This window comes from Lepisosteus platostomus, chromosome 10 (genome assembly GCF_059453375.1).
Source record: "Lepisosteus platostomus isolate fLepPlt1 chromosome 10, fLepPlt1.hap1, whole genome shotgun sequence".
Lineage (NCBI taxonomy): Eukaryota > Metazoa > Chordata > Actinopteri > Semionotiformes > Lepisosteidae > Lepisosteus > Lepisosteus platostomus.
In genome coordinates, this window is record NC_142620.1 from 39,705,393 (window position 1) to 39,721,019 (window position 15,627).

At 37.1% G+C, this 15,627-nt stretch overlaps 1 protein-coding gene across 2 annotated transcripts in view; it reads left to right on the forward strand.

The window, feature by feature from the left end:
* Nucleotides 1-1,968, forward strand: part of LOC148653698 (amine oxidase [flavin-containing] B-like) — a 33,457-nt gene extending 31,489 nt beyond the window's left edge. For both annotated transcript variants that reach the window (XM_088648967.1, XM_088648968.1), the window contains one exon: nt 152-1,968. In XM_088648967.1, coding sequence (XP_088505093.1) covers nt 152-316 — 165 coding nt within the window. In that variant the 3' untranslated portion in view covers nt 317-1,968. The remainder of the gene's footprint in view (nt 1-151) is intronic.
* Nucleotides 1,969-15,627: the final 13,659 nt, after the last annotated feature.

Sequence of the window (15,627 nt, forward strand, 5' to 3'; positions counted from 1 at the left end):
AAGAGATTCATTTTCAGTTACAATGCAGTTAAATAAAGATAATTATTAATGAGGAGAATAGAACACCCAGGCGCATATTGTTATTGATGACCGCAATGAGGGTGAAAACGGTATCCTTTGAAACATGTGACCAAATCTGTTTCTTCCACAGGAAGTTCCAGCTGAACCAATTACAACAAGTTTCTTAGAAGAGCATCTGCCTTCTGTCCCTGCATTTCTGACGATGATCGGAGTCTCTTTTGCATTTATCACAACAGCCGCAGCCCTTGGGTCAGGCATCTTAAAGACAAATTCACGTTTACGTCTCTTTCATTAAATGGAAGTTCTTGCCTGAAGTTCAGGAGGGATAACGGCAAAAGGCTAGTCTTTCCCATCTGTTGCTAATCAAAGCATTACTGAATTGAGCTATATACCTGTACTGTATATAGCAAAACACCTCTTTTTGCATTTTTCTTAATGCATTAACCCTCCACCCCATCTCCACCCTGCAGCTACCCCTTAGTTAACTTCTCTCTCTAAAGTTTAAGCCTCCTTGTCCTATGGCTAAGGGGTTGCCCTTATCCTACCTTAAATACTTTCACTAATCATTTAACATCAATTAGATGTTGTTAAACGTCATGAACCCTTTTTCATGTAAAGTGCATTGTTTTATCAAACTGTAAATCTGTGAAATGTAAGATATTTGTTATATGCTTAAGATCATGCTTCTTCATATGTATTTGCATATTACATCATCTTTCATGCTGGCCAGCAATTTTATTCTAACCAAAGAAACACCTTTACTTTTAGTGATATAGTGTAAGCTACTTCATTAGCTCCTATTTCAATCAAAGTCCCATCAATCTACAATACCCAGAATACTGTCCAATCAGGGAATAGTGACAGAGATCAAATTGCACTCTAGTTTGTTCAATTGTATAATTTTATCATAACACATTTTGCTAAGAAACACAAAAAACACATCCCATTGGAAAAAAAAACCTTTAAATTCAGTGTTGAGCTGCCAAGTGTAGTCTTTGAGTACCTCAACTGGAATAAGAATGTAAGTGACACACATTTCAACTTTAAAGAGATGAGGTGGCAAATTAAGCTTCTACACTGTTTCCTACAAATAACCAAACTTAAACAGATCATAAAGGAAAGACAGAGTAATGAAAAACAGTTATCATATGAATCTTATGTGCAATTTATGTTTTATTGAAATGAAGCTCATTAACAAATCTACTATGAAAAAAAATGTATTGTAATTAACCCCTGTTAATTAATATACAGTAGAGGAGAATTAGCTAAATGTTAGTAATATCATAGAAATGTGTCATAGAAACTAATCACTTCCCATTATGCAAACAGGTGGAGAAGGTAAACTGTGTAATTGTATTTCATCACAGTTAAATTTTTCATAGAAAAACAGAAGATCTATAGTTACAGTGTTGCATTCACACTCACTTCTCATAACACAGAGTAAATATGTCCTAATTACTTTGATATTTTTATTAGGATTTTACTGTATGTCATCTTTCTAGTGTTCATGCACAAAATGTCTTGTGTTGATTGTTAGCAATGGTATGAAAAAGAAAACTTGAATTCTATCAATCTCTTAAGAAAGAAATAATGTTGAAATAATTGAAATTTCTTAAGTGTGGTGCTGAACTGTCAGTGCAATAGCTGTCATTGTCTCTTAGACTGTGGTCCTCATCAAAGCTTAATTTCAATACCTTAAATTACATGTTGTTGGTTTTCAAAGTCAAGTGTAATTTTGAAATAATACAGCAGTCTGTGAATGCTTACTGTATAGAATGTGCCTGTCTAGTTAACTGTAGGAAACAGGTTTACATACAGTAAATATGTGATTTGAGTGCATTTAAATGTATAATATTCCTGTCTGATGTTATAGAGCAGAATCAGTACTATTTGTGCTTGCTGTTATGGGTGCATTGTTTTAAATTTAAGTAAATATCAAAAGATGTATGTACAGTCACGAGGCAATTGTTTTTTCTATACATCATCACAGTATCAGAAATTAACAGAAGATCTGGCTAATGTATCCAATCAGACATCTAAAAGGATACACAGGCAGAGGCTAAGGACAAAACAGTATCAATACAAATACACAGACAGGAAGCACAGTTCAGACCCCAGGAAGCTATTGAACCAAAAAGACAAATGGCAGCTGGCAGACCACTGAGCTGTTATTTATTACTTGTTGAATTGATGCTGTGGTGTGTTTTAGCTGTAATCAATGCCAGAGGTGGACCAATCTGCTATGAGGGTTATTTTTTGGTAGGCAGTAAATTATTTATAAAAAGCTGGAAAACTATGCTCAGGACATCTGAAGGACTGATGAAATACCTTAGGATACATTCATTTAAATATTCCTGGGATAACTCCATATTTCTATCAACATTTATAGAAAAGGTGTTTTTTTATGGCTTACAAACATCTTGTGGGTTTTAAATTTTTATTTTATATAATTCGTATGATGCTTACAGCAGTGAGATATTATTGAAAATCTTTCTTTGAGAGATAGAGCCAATACAAGCTTTGAAAAGAATTTCTCAAATTAGCAAAATATATCAATCAAAACAATTACATTCTACACTGTTATGCATGTCCTATATTTATCTGTCTTAGATTTTTCGCCTACTTAGAATTGTGTGGGTTCAATTTTGTTCTTTCAGAAATACAGGTGCACTATTAGAGACTGGAAGTGAAAAGAAAATTCTCTGCTAATCAGTAATATGCAACTTCCAGGGGGGTGAATGTTGGTAGTTTCCATAATATAGTTTTTGTTATAAATGTTGAAGCACTCTTAAATCATGGTTTCAAGACAATATCAAGATAGTTTTTCCCAGAAATTGTTGTGCATTAAAGATTCTAATTCAATGCCAAAAAACTGACATTAATCCATTATAAAGAATATAAAGCCTTAAAAAGAATCACCGGAAAGGAGCCAAAGCAAAAAAAAAGTGCACTACTCCCCATTCATATTCCAGAGTTAATAACTCGCTCCTATAGAAAGGAAAAGAAAAAGAGATTAGGAAAAGAATAAATATTGAAGGATGAGATCTGAAATGCGTCTTGCAGGCTTTTCTCGGGTTCAGTGGTTCATTTGATAGGGGCTTTACGAAGCAAATAAATAAAAGACATTTTGCTGTATCAGGCACTTTCAACAAATTAAACTCAATATAGTGGAACGCCCCATCACAAAGCCCTCTTAACTCCCTGGGGACTGGAGAAAGCATTAAATAACATGAGTCTCAGACTCAATAATTTTCAGCATTGCTACTCTGCACCATCAATAATAAAAATTACACCTGCGTTGGACAACCTCAACCCCTGCTGAACCCAGGGGGTTTGCATATTGAAATTAAAAATGCGGGCCCATTCTTGTTTTGTTTGTCAACATTTCTAAGATGCCATGAAGATATCAATTATAATTCTTAGAATTATGCATCTACCTTTGCCTTGCTTGATGAAATCTATTTAATAAAATCATTTTAAATGTAACACATCTGTGCAAAATAGTTCCCCTCAAACATTCATTGTCAGTGCTTAAATCTTCGTAAAATGTGGAAAGGCAAAAAACATAATTTACAGTGAGTATCTGCTCTGTATGCTTGCTCATCATATGATTGCTGCACCTTTTATAGCTTCAATTACCTTCCTTCTATGTTTAAATGATCAAGCTAATATAATTAATTTAATCTGAGTTTTCTTGCTTTTTCTTTCTTTTCAATGTCATTTTAATATTTTTTTCTTCAAACAGTCTTAGTCATTTTATTTTACAATCCCAGACATTATTATTGAGGAGGAATAAACAAGCAGATTTTATAACACTTAAAGGTTTTCAGCACAAATCCCTGTATATGCAAACAATACGAACAGGGATATTGGTTAAACGCAATAGCTAAAATAAGCCAAGTTTATTTTTTTCACTGGGTTATAAATGGAAATACTCTGTTAAATGACATTCAGTTTTGCTTTGAGGACAGTACTTCAAGAAGGAAGTTAGCTTGACAAACTGATACACCAATTTCCAGATGTACTTTTTTTGCTTAGTCACATAATTTTGGAGGAAAGAACCCCAAGAAATTTAATCTACTGTAGGTAAAAATAGTTATGTGTTCCTATACTAAACAATAGCAATTCTCCATTCTGAGCTGTGAGGGATGAGGTAGGTTGTTCTGTAGAGAAGAACAGGAAATAAAAAATCCTCTCATTTTCCAACTGCAGATCTTGCCTCGAGTAAATAAAAACATTTTTCTAATCATTCATAGGGACATACACCTTTGAATTTTGATTAAACATTTTTCCCTTAAAAGACACAAGAGAAACAATTTAGAGGAATGTAGGTAATTGTCCCATTTCAGAAAGGAAAAACCTGTCACTGCGATGAAGAGGACACTATAAATAGAAGCAATACCCATATAAAGGAAAAGGACGGATTTTCTAAGCTGTCTTTATTTTACAATTTTATGGCTAGTTTGAGATCCTTATATCTTTTTCCTTTTTAGTTGTCTCTGTCTTCAGCTAGATCAGAGTAAAAACTCTGATATCTTTGTAAAATCCTTTTGACAGACATGCTAGCTTTGCTGGCTTATCGAAGAGAAGTTGTGGGGAGCCATCAGGGATGGAGATCAGAAGGTATCTTTTCCTTAACAGTCCCCTGGGTCCTCATACTGTCTGCAGAGCTTTTACTTTTCAGTATTCCTGTACTTGAAAAGCATTACTTTAGTAACTCAGCTGTTATTGAAGTGTCCTAATTTAAGCACTGTGCCAGAACGCTTTCCGTTATATTTCAAAAGCCTGTGTACAACTTACTTGCACTCAGTCTGCTTCAATTCTCCTCTCATCTCTTTGCAGTACCAGATTTCCCCCACCTCCCAACAGGCTAGCTGAATATAAAAAAAAACGTCTTTTTGTTTTCCATAAGAATCTATTGAATCTACTGAATAGAAGAGCTTTTGAGTCCTCTTCACAAGAGATAACTTTACTTATTTAACCATTTATTTACCTATATAACCTTTACCTATATAAACATTTATAATCATTTCATATAACCATTTAAACCAATTCTTTACCTTTTCTGTCTTTTTCCAGTTCGACACTAGTTATTATCTTGCAATTGCAGGTATGCTAAATGAAGAGTTTTTAGTTAGGGCTCTGGGAAGTCCAGATTGTCCAGAGTATCCCCATAAATAAAAGGAATATTTTTGCACCTATTCCAAATCAATACAATATATCTTCACTGCTAATAATTATCATGGGAATTTGTATAACCTGTTCTGCATTTAATATCTTGTAGAAGTATTTATAATGAATATGGGCTTAATCTTAATTTATTTTTTTCTTTATAGTTGTGGAAATTATAATATGAAGTAAACTACAGAATCATTACCTTAGGCAGCAGTATTCTTGGGATAGTCTGAATTGAGCAAAGATACTGCAGGCATTATTTAACTTTTGGATCTTGGAACAAGCAACAGCAGTAATGAATACAAAGAGAGTATATAGCATAAAGTATGACGTACATTTTCACGCTTCTGATAAAGATCGTCATGAAATGGATTTTTAAATTGGAGGCACTAGAAATAGATTATAATGACTATAAAACAGCATGTAGTGTGGAGTACATTTTCAGTTTAATGTTATATCTTACTACACAGATCTGGTTTAGGACCTCTGCCCCTAATTAACATTAATTATATCAATTTCCAGCTCACACAAATTAGAAAACACTGTAGAAATATTTGGAGTATGGGAACACTATACTGTAAAAAACTGCCATCCTTTGGATAAAATGTTAAACAGAGATCCAGACTCACTGTGCTCATTAAAAGTCCCAGGGCATTTCTTGAAATGAGTAGGGATATATCCCTGGCATCCTTGCCATTTGTCTTTGGTCATTGGTCAAATTCCTATTGGTCTTTACCAATCATGGCCTCCTAATAATCCCCAGCTATGAATTGGCTTCATCACTCCGTTCTGCTCCCCACTGATAGCTGATGTGTGGTGAGTGTCCTGTGTGCACTATGGTTGTTTTCCAAGTGGGTGTTGCACATTGGTGGTGGAGACCTGTAAAGCTCTCTGAGTGGAGAGTCCAGAAAAGTGCTATTTAAGTGTAAGGAATTGTTATTATTACTATACTGTACTAGTAGGTTAATTGGCTTCTGAGGAAATTGGCCCTGGTATGAATGTCTGTGTCAGTGTGTGCCCTGAGATGGACTTGCATCCTGTCCAGAGTATTGCTTGTCAGGCAAGGCTCTGGCTCCCCTGTGACCCTGAATTGAATGAAGTGGTGAAAAAAGGATGGGTGGATAAATTGCATGTTTGAAAGACTACAGAAAGTTTAATAAAAACAGCCTTTGTCACGCCCTCTACAGCCAGAGGGTGCTCCTACTCTGTCCTGTCCCTAATTTCCTGCTTTGCTGTCCTTCTGGTCTCTCTCTTTCCCTGGGCTATATATTTCAGGGTCTTTTATTCACCTTCACTTAGCATTGACGTTCGGATGTCCTGAAACCTGCCTAGCACCAGGTCGCCCCACATCCACTACCTGAGGGCATAGGTTTCTATATGGCTTTTCCTGAACAGCTGAGCCCGGGCTAACCCCCGTCTCCCCGCTACACATAGGGTCTTTTCCGCTCTCCTGCCATTCTATGGTTCATCCTTCCTGATATCCGTGATAGCCTTCATTACTGAAGTCGTTCACATCCATTTGATATGAAGATTTCTATAGTTTCTATAGTGTCCAGGTCACACGTGCTACTAAGACTGGAGGCACACTCAGTCTTTAACATTTACAGATGAATTATTGTTTCATTTTCATGTTTCATTTTCATTTTCAAGTTATCACCTATCAATACTTCTGTTTCACAGTGGTAACGAGTACCACAGTTTGTCAGCCAAGCTATTGAATTATGTACCTTGAAAGGCTTGTCTTCTCAGGAAAAAAATATAACTGAATCAAAGAAGGCTGCAAAATCTATGCTAAATCTGAATCTGAAATCTGAAAGCTAAATATTGCTGTCAAATGGAATGTCCAACAGAATAAAATTATCTAAATGCAGCATATTTCTAAGTGAAATATCAAGTTTTACCAAGTTAATTATAAATTTATTTGAGTGATGCTTTAACATAAAGTAGCTTACATTATTGCCCTTTTTAAAGAGCTGGACATTTTACTTAGTCACAGTAAGTGAAATAACCTTGGTCAAAGGCACACTAGCAGTGCCCCACCCAAGCTTTGATCCCATAACCATTCATATACAGGTCCAGTGTACTAAAAATACTGCCCAATACAACTGCCTTAGTAGTATAGTTGTAGTACAGTATTTTGTTTCAGAAATGTTTAATTGAAAATCAAACTCTGAATCAGAAAAACAAACTGTAAAAAAAATTCCTTCATGAAAATTAAATTGTTTCTGCATACCTCGAAGTTCTCTAATGCTTAGAAAACTCACTAGAGCAGTCTCATTTTTAGATAATAGGAATTACTTCCTGGTAATTGAAGGCTCCTTATTATTCCCATTTCAATACCTGGAAACTCTAAAATATAAAACTGAATCACTTGAGATCTCCCTTCCTTTCTGCCTTTTATCTGTTGCTTTCCATTCATGTGGAATGTCTCCCACCAAGTGTTTTGACAGTGAAATTGAACAATATCCTTTCTTGCCTTTAGTGGATACCTAGTTTTACCTATTAGTAAGTCAACACTGTGGTTTTCTCAAACTGTCAGATGAGGGGAAAGAGGACAAGGCAATAAGAGATCTCACTTGACACGTTCTGCTGAGAGATATCTTCACCAGACTGCTAGTCAAAAAAAAATATTATGTAGTGGTGAACACAAATCTCCTATTGAACAGTGGGATAAAAGCCACCATGGGTTTCTAAGGCAAAACTGTCAAAAATTTTGCAACAATGTTAAAATGGCCTCCATGGATTTCCTGTCTAGGTGATTTATTTAACATCTTTACAATGTAGGGTAAAGATAGATAATACAGTGACAGTTTGTTTAAAATTACATTTTATTGATGCTTGCAACAGAACAGGGTTTATTTACTTCAGTCTGTGCCTTTGTGATTAAAAATAAACACACCCTCTTTTACCTTTCATTGTCTTTATTAACTAGCCATCTTGAACACAGTTTTTCTTGCTTTCCCAAACCTTGTGTGTTTATTCTTCTTATCACCTGCCACCTCCCTCATCTCCCAAACTACTTCTCTCAGACAGCTGTCTACTACTGTATTCCTAAATCTGAAGTATGGGTGATTTTAATGAATTATGTATGAAAAAGGCAGGGACTCTCTCAACACAAGAGTTTCCAAACACAAAGCACCTCATAATACTACTGCTAGTAATATAACACATTTCATCCAGAAATATCCCAAATATCCTTTATAAGACCGAAGTCCCACTGCACAGCAGGTCAGATGTTCATTTTTAAATGTTTTTTGTCCTTAAACACAGCAATACATATCTTAACAAGAATGTTGTTCACCCACTCTGGAGCAGCTCAATAAAGAGTCTTTTAGTGAATTTCTAACTTGAGTTTTGTAAAGCATAGGAGACTATAGCCTTTATTTAATTTAGATTAACCTCAATCTTTTACCAGGCTAGAAGTGACAGATCCAGGACTGGGCATATTAAATGACAAGATATTGCATGAAATATTAGATCTAAAACCTAACCTGGATTTTTGTTTTGTTTGAGTAAACCAACCTGTACATCCTTCTTTTATTTTAAAATATTTTTTTATCCTTATTTGCATTCCTTCTTCTGTAAGTATATCTGTAGTTTAATCCATTAATTCTTCCGTTGTCATTAAATAAAACTAATACTGTAATTATTGATTGAGATTAATTATCTCCTAAACACAAGTTAACTGTAAGTTGCATTCTTAAAAAGAGTAAACATTGCTTATTTTAAGGGATTCCTAAAATCCCTTAAAATCTCTTTTAAGATTTAAAAAAGTCTCTTTCAACTAAAACTGCCCAATGCCTACCGCTGAGCATGTCATGGTAGAGTAGTAGTAGAGTAGTTTATTGCCATATGTACATGTACATTGGAATTCTTAATTATTTTGATCTCTCGGGACATACACAGTACAGCAGATGACAGTACAACAGAGAACACCACACAATGTAGACAACAGGAAGAATAAAACATTTTCTGTGGAAAAATAAATAAATATGTATTTGTAACTGAAGCCAGTCCAGGCTCCCACGAAGCGTAGTTCAGGACCCTATCCAGACTGTATAATCCTGAAGTAAGTGGAGAAGGACAACAGGGGGAGGAGACGAAGAGGACTGGGATGGGTTTGACAGACAGGGGGCCGTGACTACAGTGAGCTTGGGGGGCGTGGCAATGGCAAACAAGTTCAAGGAAGACCAAAGTCCAAAACTGGGGGATCCATCCAAGACGAAACAGATACAGTTAAAAATCCAGAACGGGATCCGGAACAAGGATAGGGAATAAAACCAGGATGACGAGGCCAGGCACTCCAAGCCCCAGACTCAGATGGTCAGGATGCCATGATGAAGTCTATGCTGTCGGGTCTCTCCTGGCTCGCTGGTAGGCGGGCTTCCAGGCATCCATCTTCCTATGCTGAGCCAAGAGTAGCGGGAGCACCCACCTTAAATAAAGAAGGACAAACAGAGGGCAGGTGTATTTAATCAACTAAAATACGAAAGGGCCGGAGCGCCCTTAAGAGGAGGGATTACGATCGTGACAGTAGTATTGAGACAAAAATAAAATGGTAGACTAGGTAAACAATGCGTAGTGCAGATGTGTATTCAGGCACTGCAGTTAGCTGTTGAGGATGTGCACTGCAGTGGGATAGAAGCTGTTCTTGAGTCTAGTGATCCGTGCTTTGATCGTGCAGTAGCATTTGCCAGAACTCAGGGGGGAGAACAGTTTGTGGCCGGGATGGTTGGGATCCTGAATGATGGATTGGGCTTTACTGTGACAGCGGATGGCGTGTATCTCACCGATTGATGGAAATTCACATCCTATAATCCTCTGTGCCGTTGCCACAACCCTTTGTAGTGCATCTTTGTGAAGCATGGTAGTATTGCTGTACCACACAGTGATGCCATTAGGGAGGACACTTTCTATGGTGAGCTCTATATTTCTACCAACTATGTCTGAGCACATAATAATAATTGCTTACACTTATATGGCACTTTTCTGCAAACTCCACTCAAAGCACTTTAAAGGTAATGGGGACTTCCCTCCACCACCACCAATGTGCAGCATCCACCTGGATAATTTGACGGCAGCCATAGTGCGCCAGAACGCTCACCACACATCAGCTATCAGTGGGGAGGAGAGCAGAGTAATGAACCCACTTCATAGATGGGGATTATTAGGAGGCCAGGATTGGTAAGGGCCAGTGGGAAAGTTGGCCAGGACACCATGGTTTCACCCCTACTCTTTTTGAGAAATGTCCTGGGATATTTAATGACCACAGAGAGTCAGAACATCAGTTTTACATCTCATCAGAAGGATGGCGCCCTTTTTTACAATATAGTGTCCCCATCACAATACTGGGGCATAAGAACTCACATGGACTGCAGGGTGAGAGCCCCCTGCGGCCCCACCAACACCTCGTCTATCAGGAACCTTAGGTTTTCCCAGGAGGTCTCACATCCAGGTTCTGACAAAGCTCACTCCTGCTTAGCTTCAGTGGGTTGCCAGTTGTGAGTTGCAGGGTGATATACATGTAGCTGCTGGCTGAGAATGTCACTCGGCTTCCATAGCTCCTGTCTCCAAGAGGCACTGCAAACAGTGAGCACAGCCTTCCTCCACTCGTAAATATCTTTCTCACAAATGACATCACCTTCAGTTTTCCCAGCAGAGGCAGCCTGGTAGCCTCCTCCACCACCAGTATGTTTATGGACCGCAATGAGGGCAACACAGCCTGCTGCAGCACCCAAGCCAGTGCTCAGTCACCAGAATGGCTTCTGTACTGCCACTCCCAGCATAGGGAAGATTTTTCTTGTCTTTAGAAAAGTGCTTTTCACTTAGAACAAGAACAGTGCTCTGTTTAATGTTGAGTACAAATGTTCCTTTATTCAATTTTGAAATTAAGACAAGAGCGGAATCATTTTGAGTTTTAGAGTTCTAGAACTTATCATAGTCTTATTTTTTGTTATAGCAGCCATTTTAACATTGTACTGCAGTTTAATTAAACAATGTACTGTATAAGCATTACACCACCATATGTTACATAGAAAATAAAAGAAACACTATACACTACATTAAAGTTTAATGTAAGTCATTTTCTATTTTAGAAAATATAGTATTATGACCTGATGTTTATATATCTAAACCCCTGTTAAACAACAACATTCTTATCATGTATCCCAGAAATATTAATTAAGACAGGTTCAGGAGCCAAGTCACCTAGAGCACTTCCATTATAAGGCAAAAAACTAGCCTGGTTGCTTTGAAATGATTTGTTAAGCACACGTACAAGCTACTACCAGTGTCCTAGCTCCACCTTTGTAGCCCAATGTACAGTATACTTACAAACTCCCAAACCCTCTAATAACTGTATGTTGGCTAGACAAGCCATGGTTTTTTACCTCTGAAAGCAACAGTTTACTAGTTGCTCAAGAAAACATTCCATCTTTCAAAGTCTCTTTTCTCCATTTTTTTCGTGAAGTAGAAATGCAAAAGTCCTTCTAGCAAAAAAATGAAGGGCTATGATTACCACGGCCTTTTATACCATGAGAAGCAAGGAAATCACAAACAGCTGAGGAAGCCAGATTATCAGTGGTTCCTTTGTCTTAACTGGCAATGCATTGAAACAGGACAGGGGCAACTACAGATTTTAGAACACGGGGTTATAGTAGTTAAAAGCTTCTGAAAAACTATTGGGCCAAAATAAATCCTCTCTATAACCATGCCCCCCATTGTGCCACACCATATACATAGTAAGTATATAGTAAGAGTTATGTACAAGTTCAGTGTAAGGGATTCCAAAAGCCGGACGATACGAATATAAATCGTGACTTTCTTTTCATATATCTACATACTTAGTGGTTTCTAAATGAAATCACTGTTACTAGTACTCATTTTGGAATTACACATTTTCTGATAACATTTTGGAGGATCGACGTTTTGCAAATCTCCCACTTTATCATGCGCTTGTCTTGGTCAATGCATGTCTGACTTAATTTAATAGTGTCCCTTAGGGCAAAATCACAGCTGACCTCTTTCACAAAAGGAAAGGGAGACATTCAGTAAAATGTACAAAAAAAAAGAAATAGCTAAAGTAATTTAAAAGCTACTTTTAAATTCTCTTAATCAAAAATACAGAATCATTGTTTTTAATTTCGTAGATGCAAAGGCTTCTTAGGTTCAGTGCTTTAACACCAAATCTGGCGTTCATGAAAAAATAAATAGGAATGCTGAGATGATGAATGAAAACTCTTGGGATGGAAAGCTTTCAAGGTTGCAGCTTTGCTTCTTTTGAAAACTAAAATCCATATTCCTTAATGTAGAACTTCCAAAAAAACAATACGTGCAGTTTTTGTTGCCCCCACATGTACTGTATGCACCTCAATCCCCACCCATGACTTCAGGAAAATTCAAAGCCGAAGAGATTAACCAAGTCAATTAACCAATTTCATACCGGGAATTACTGTATGAATATGGCAGCATGGTAGCACAGTAGTTAGTATGGTGGCATTGCAGTGCTGGGAACCCTGGGTTCAATTCCTGGGGTGTTGTCTGCATGGAGTTTTCATGTTGTCCCTGTTTTTGCATGGGTTTCCTTTCACAGTCCAAAGCCATTCTGGTAGGTGAATTTACAGTATGTGTATGCCCTGCAATGGACCGTCCAGGATATATCCCACCTTGTACCCCTTGCTTGCTCTGGCTTCCCCCACAACCCTGCATTGGATAAAGCAGTTTAGAAAATGGTCAGATGGATGAATAATGAATGAATCTCCTCAGACTCAAATGCAATCCATGATGGACCTTTCTGAAAATAAAATTAGGCCGATTCATTTTTCAGGTATGGTGAACGAACATACTGTTTGTATGAGAGCTACATTCTTCACCGTCGATAATTAATTCCTAATTAAGTTTTATGTTGAATTGAAGCTATTACTATTACTTAATATGAAAAAACATGCTGGTTAACCAAGCGTTTTGTTTTAACAAGGTAATATTACAATTTTACCTTTATTTTCACTACTGACTATACAGTATATTTGCCATGTTTCATGTTTGAGGACTGTTTACCCTAATGTAGGATTTTATGCCACATTCATTTTCTGTAGGATAAATAACATACAGGGCAAAACACACTTAAAACAAAAATCAAGCTTTCTTGCCAGGAATACAAATGCCTTTCTGTTATCTGGAAACAAATGATAAACATGTATATGATAAACTTGCCTGTGATGTATGAAAAATTTGACATGTATTAGATACTGTAAAATACATATGAGATGGGTTGCACAATAGCCTTTGTATTTCTTAGCCTTCAACCATAAAACAAGCAGAAGGCTACCAGCAGATGTTGCTGTTGTTTCATCTGAGACTGCATTTTTCTATGTGGAAGTTCTTTACTGGTAGAATGGATGAGGATCTCTTCACATGAAATACTTCACATCACTTCAACACCAAGGCACAGTAACAAATGGTACTGCAAAGTTTCTGACCCCATTAAATATGATGAATTCCAAACCCAAACAAAAGACTCACTGAATATAACAGAAAGAAAAATCTGGCTCTTGCCAAGCTCCATTTTAAAAATCTGGACACAAATGTACAGTACATTACCAATTCACTATTAAAAAAAAAAGGACTTTCTGTTTTTGTTGCTACCAGGAGTAACAGGACACCTTCCACCAAATCCTAACTACCTAGTGAGAGTTTTTTTTATAAACGTGTTCGTCCGGCCATTATTGTTTCCTTTAATAGTGATTCCCTAGTACGCATTCTAAACATCCAGTTTAATTATAATCCAAGATTAAAAATGGTACATATTACATACTTGAGGATTTTAGGCAATAGATCTGACAGCTGGGTAATTACTTGTTAACAAATTTACAAAGAAGTATTAATTGACTGTCATATTACCAGGCCCTAGTGGCTATCCCTTTGTCATGCACACACAGCCAGGGCAATCTATCACATTTCCATTTCCATATCATGTTCTGCTTTTCAATTTATTACTATAATGTCTTCATAATAATGATAAGCAACTATAAATGTATGGTATTGGCTATCTTCATGTGCTAAATTTGTTTTTACACCTTGTTTTTTTTTCAGAACTTAATTCAGTCTTAATTCAGCATGTCTTTAAGTACTTAATAAAAACAGTATAGGAGGTATCTCCAAACTCACTCCTGGAGTGCCAATGTCCAGCGGATCTTATCTAGATCTAGATAACCATAAAATAATACATTTACAAAGATGTAACAGTTTGATCTAAACAATTGTAGGTGATTTGTTTAGGTAATTTAGGTTTCATTTCAAACAGATAGTCAACTATCAATTCGCTTAATTAAGTATATTACTTGCTAGGTAGGGCAATAACTTGTATTTCCAGTGTTTAGAAAGAAGTGAATTAGTGAATGGGACATACTAGAATGGAAACAAGTTTGTTTCAGGAAACAAGGTTGAAGACCCCAACTATATTGGATTGATATGTCTCAGTAAAAACCTGAAAAATCTGTAGACGATTATTAAAAAGGAAAACAAAGTAACTGAAACCTGGAGAAGCACAGTCACACTTTTCAAATAGTTTGAACATTCTCCAAAATCCATTTCTTCAAAATTTGATATCGGACAGATGCAATCAAATGATTGTGATAAAATGCATATGCTTTTGTATTGTGACATGGTTGTATGAACAAAATCATACTTGGAAGAAATGGAAAGAACTGTTACGACTACACACTGAATCTGTCCACGTTAATTGCACTCATTACCTCATTTTCCAATCACGTCCCTTTCCTCCACTATTAAAACTTCTAGTTCCCACACTCACTTGCTCAGTATTTGAATTACTTGCTTGTCAGTTTGCTGCTTGCTTGGTTAATCTCTCACTGTGCGTTTTACCTTGAATGATTATCCTGGATTTAGACCTCTCCCTTTGACCTTTGGATTCTGCCCTTTTGGATTATGCTCCTTGGACTTGTTTGCTTTCCCGGATTTTAACATACACTGCATAGGGTCCAGCTTGTTTATCGACATACAGTCATAACATAATACCAAGCCTGCACAATGTACCCTGCAGACAACCAACCTAATTTTTCAATTTTCCAACAACATGCACAGGCGTTAGCCCCAACTCCAAGCCTCCATGTAACAACTTCTGGGCCACGTTTCTTAATTCTCCGTGTCCCCTCCATCCCCGGCAATTCTCCCTCCACCAACCGCCACTGCACCGGTCCCTGCTGCTGCAGCTGCACGCCCAACGATCACTGCTTCAGAGAAGTTCGATGGGAAGCCCTAATCTATCAATTCCGTTTAGGCCTCTTGGAGGACATCAAAGACCACCTGTTACTGATGTCCACTTTCTCCCGGTCACTGCATATTCAGGTGAGAAGGGCAGAGCGCCACCAACACCATAGATTGCCACATACACTTCCCTCCTCCTCAGCCCCC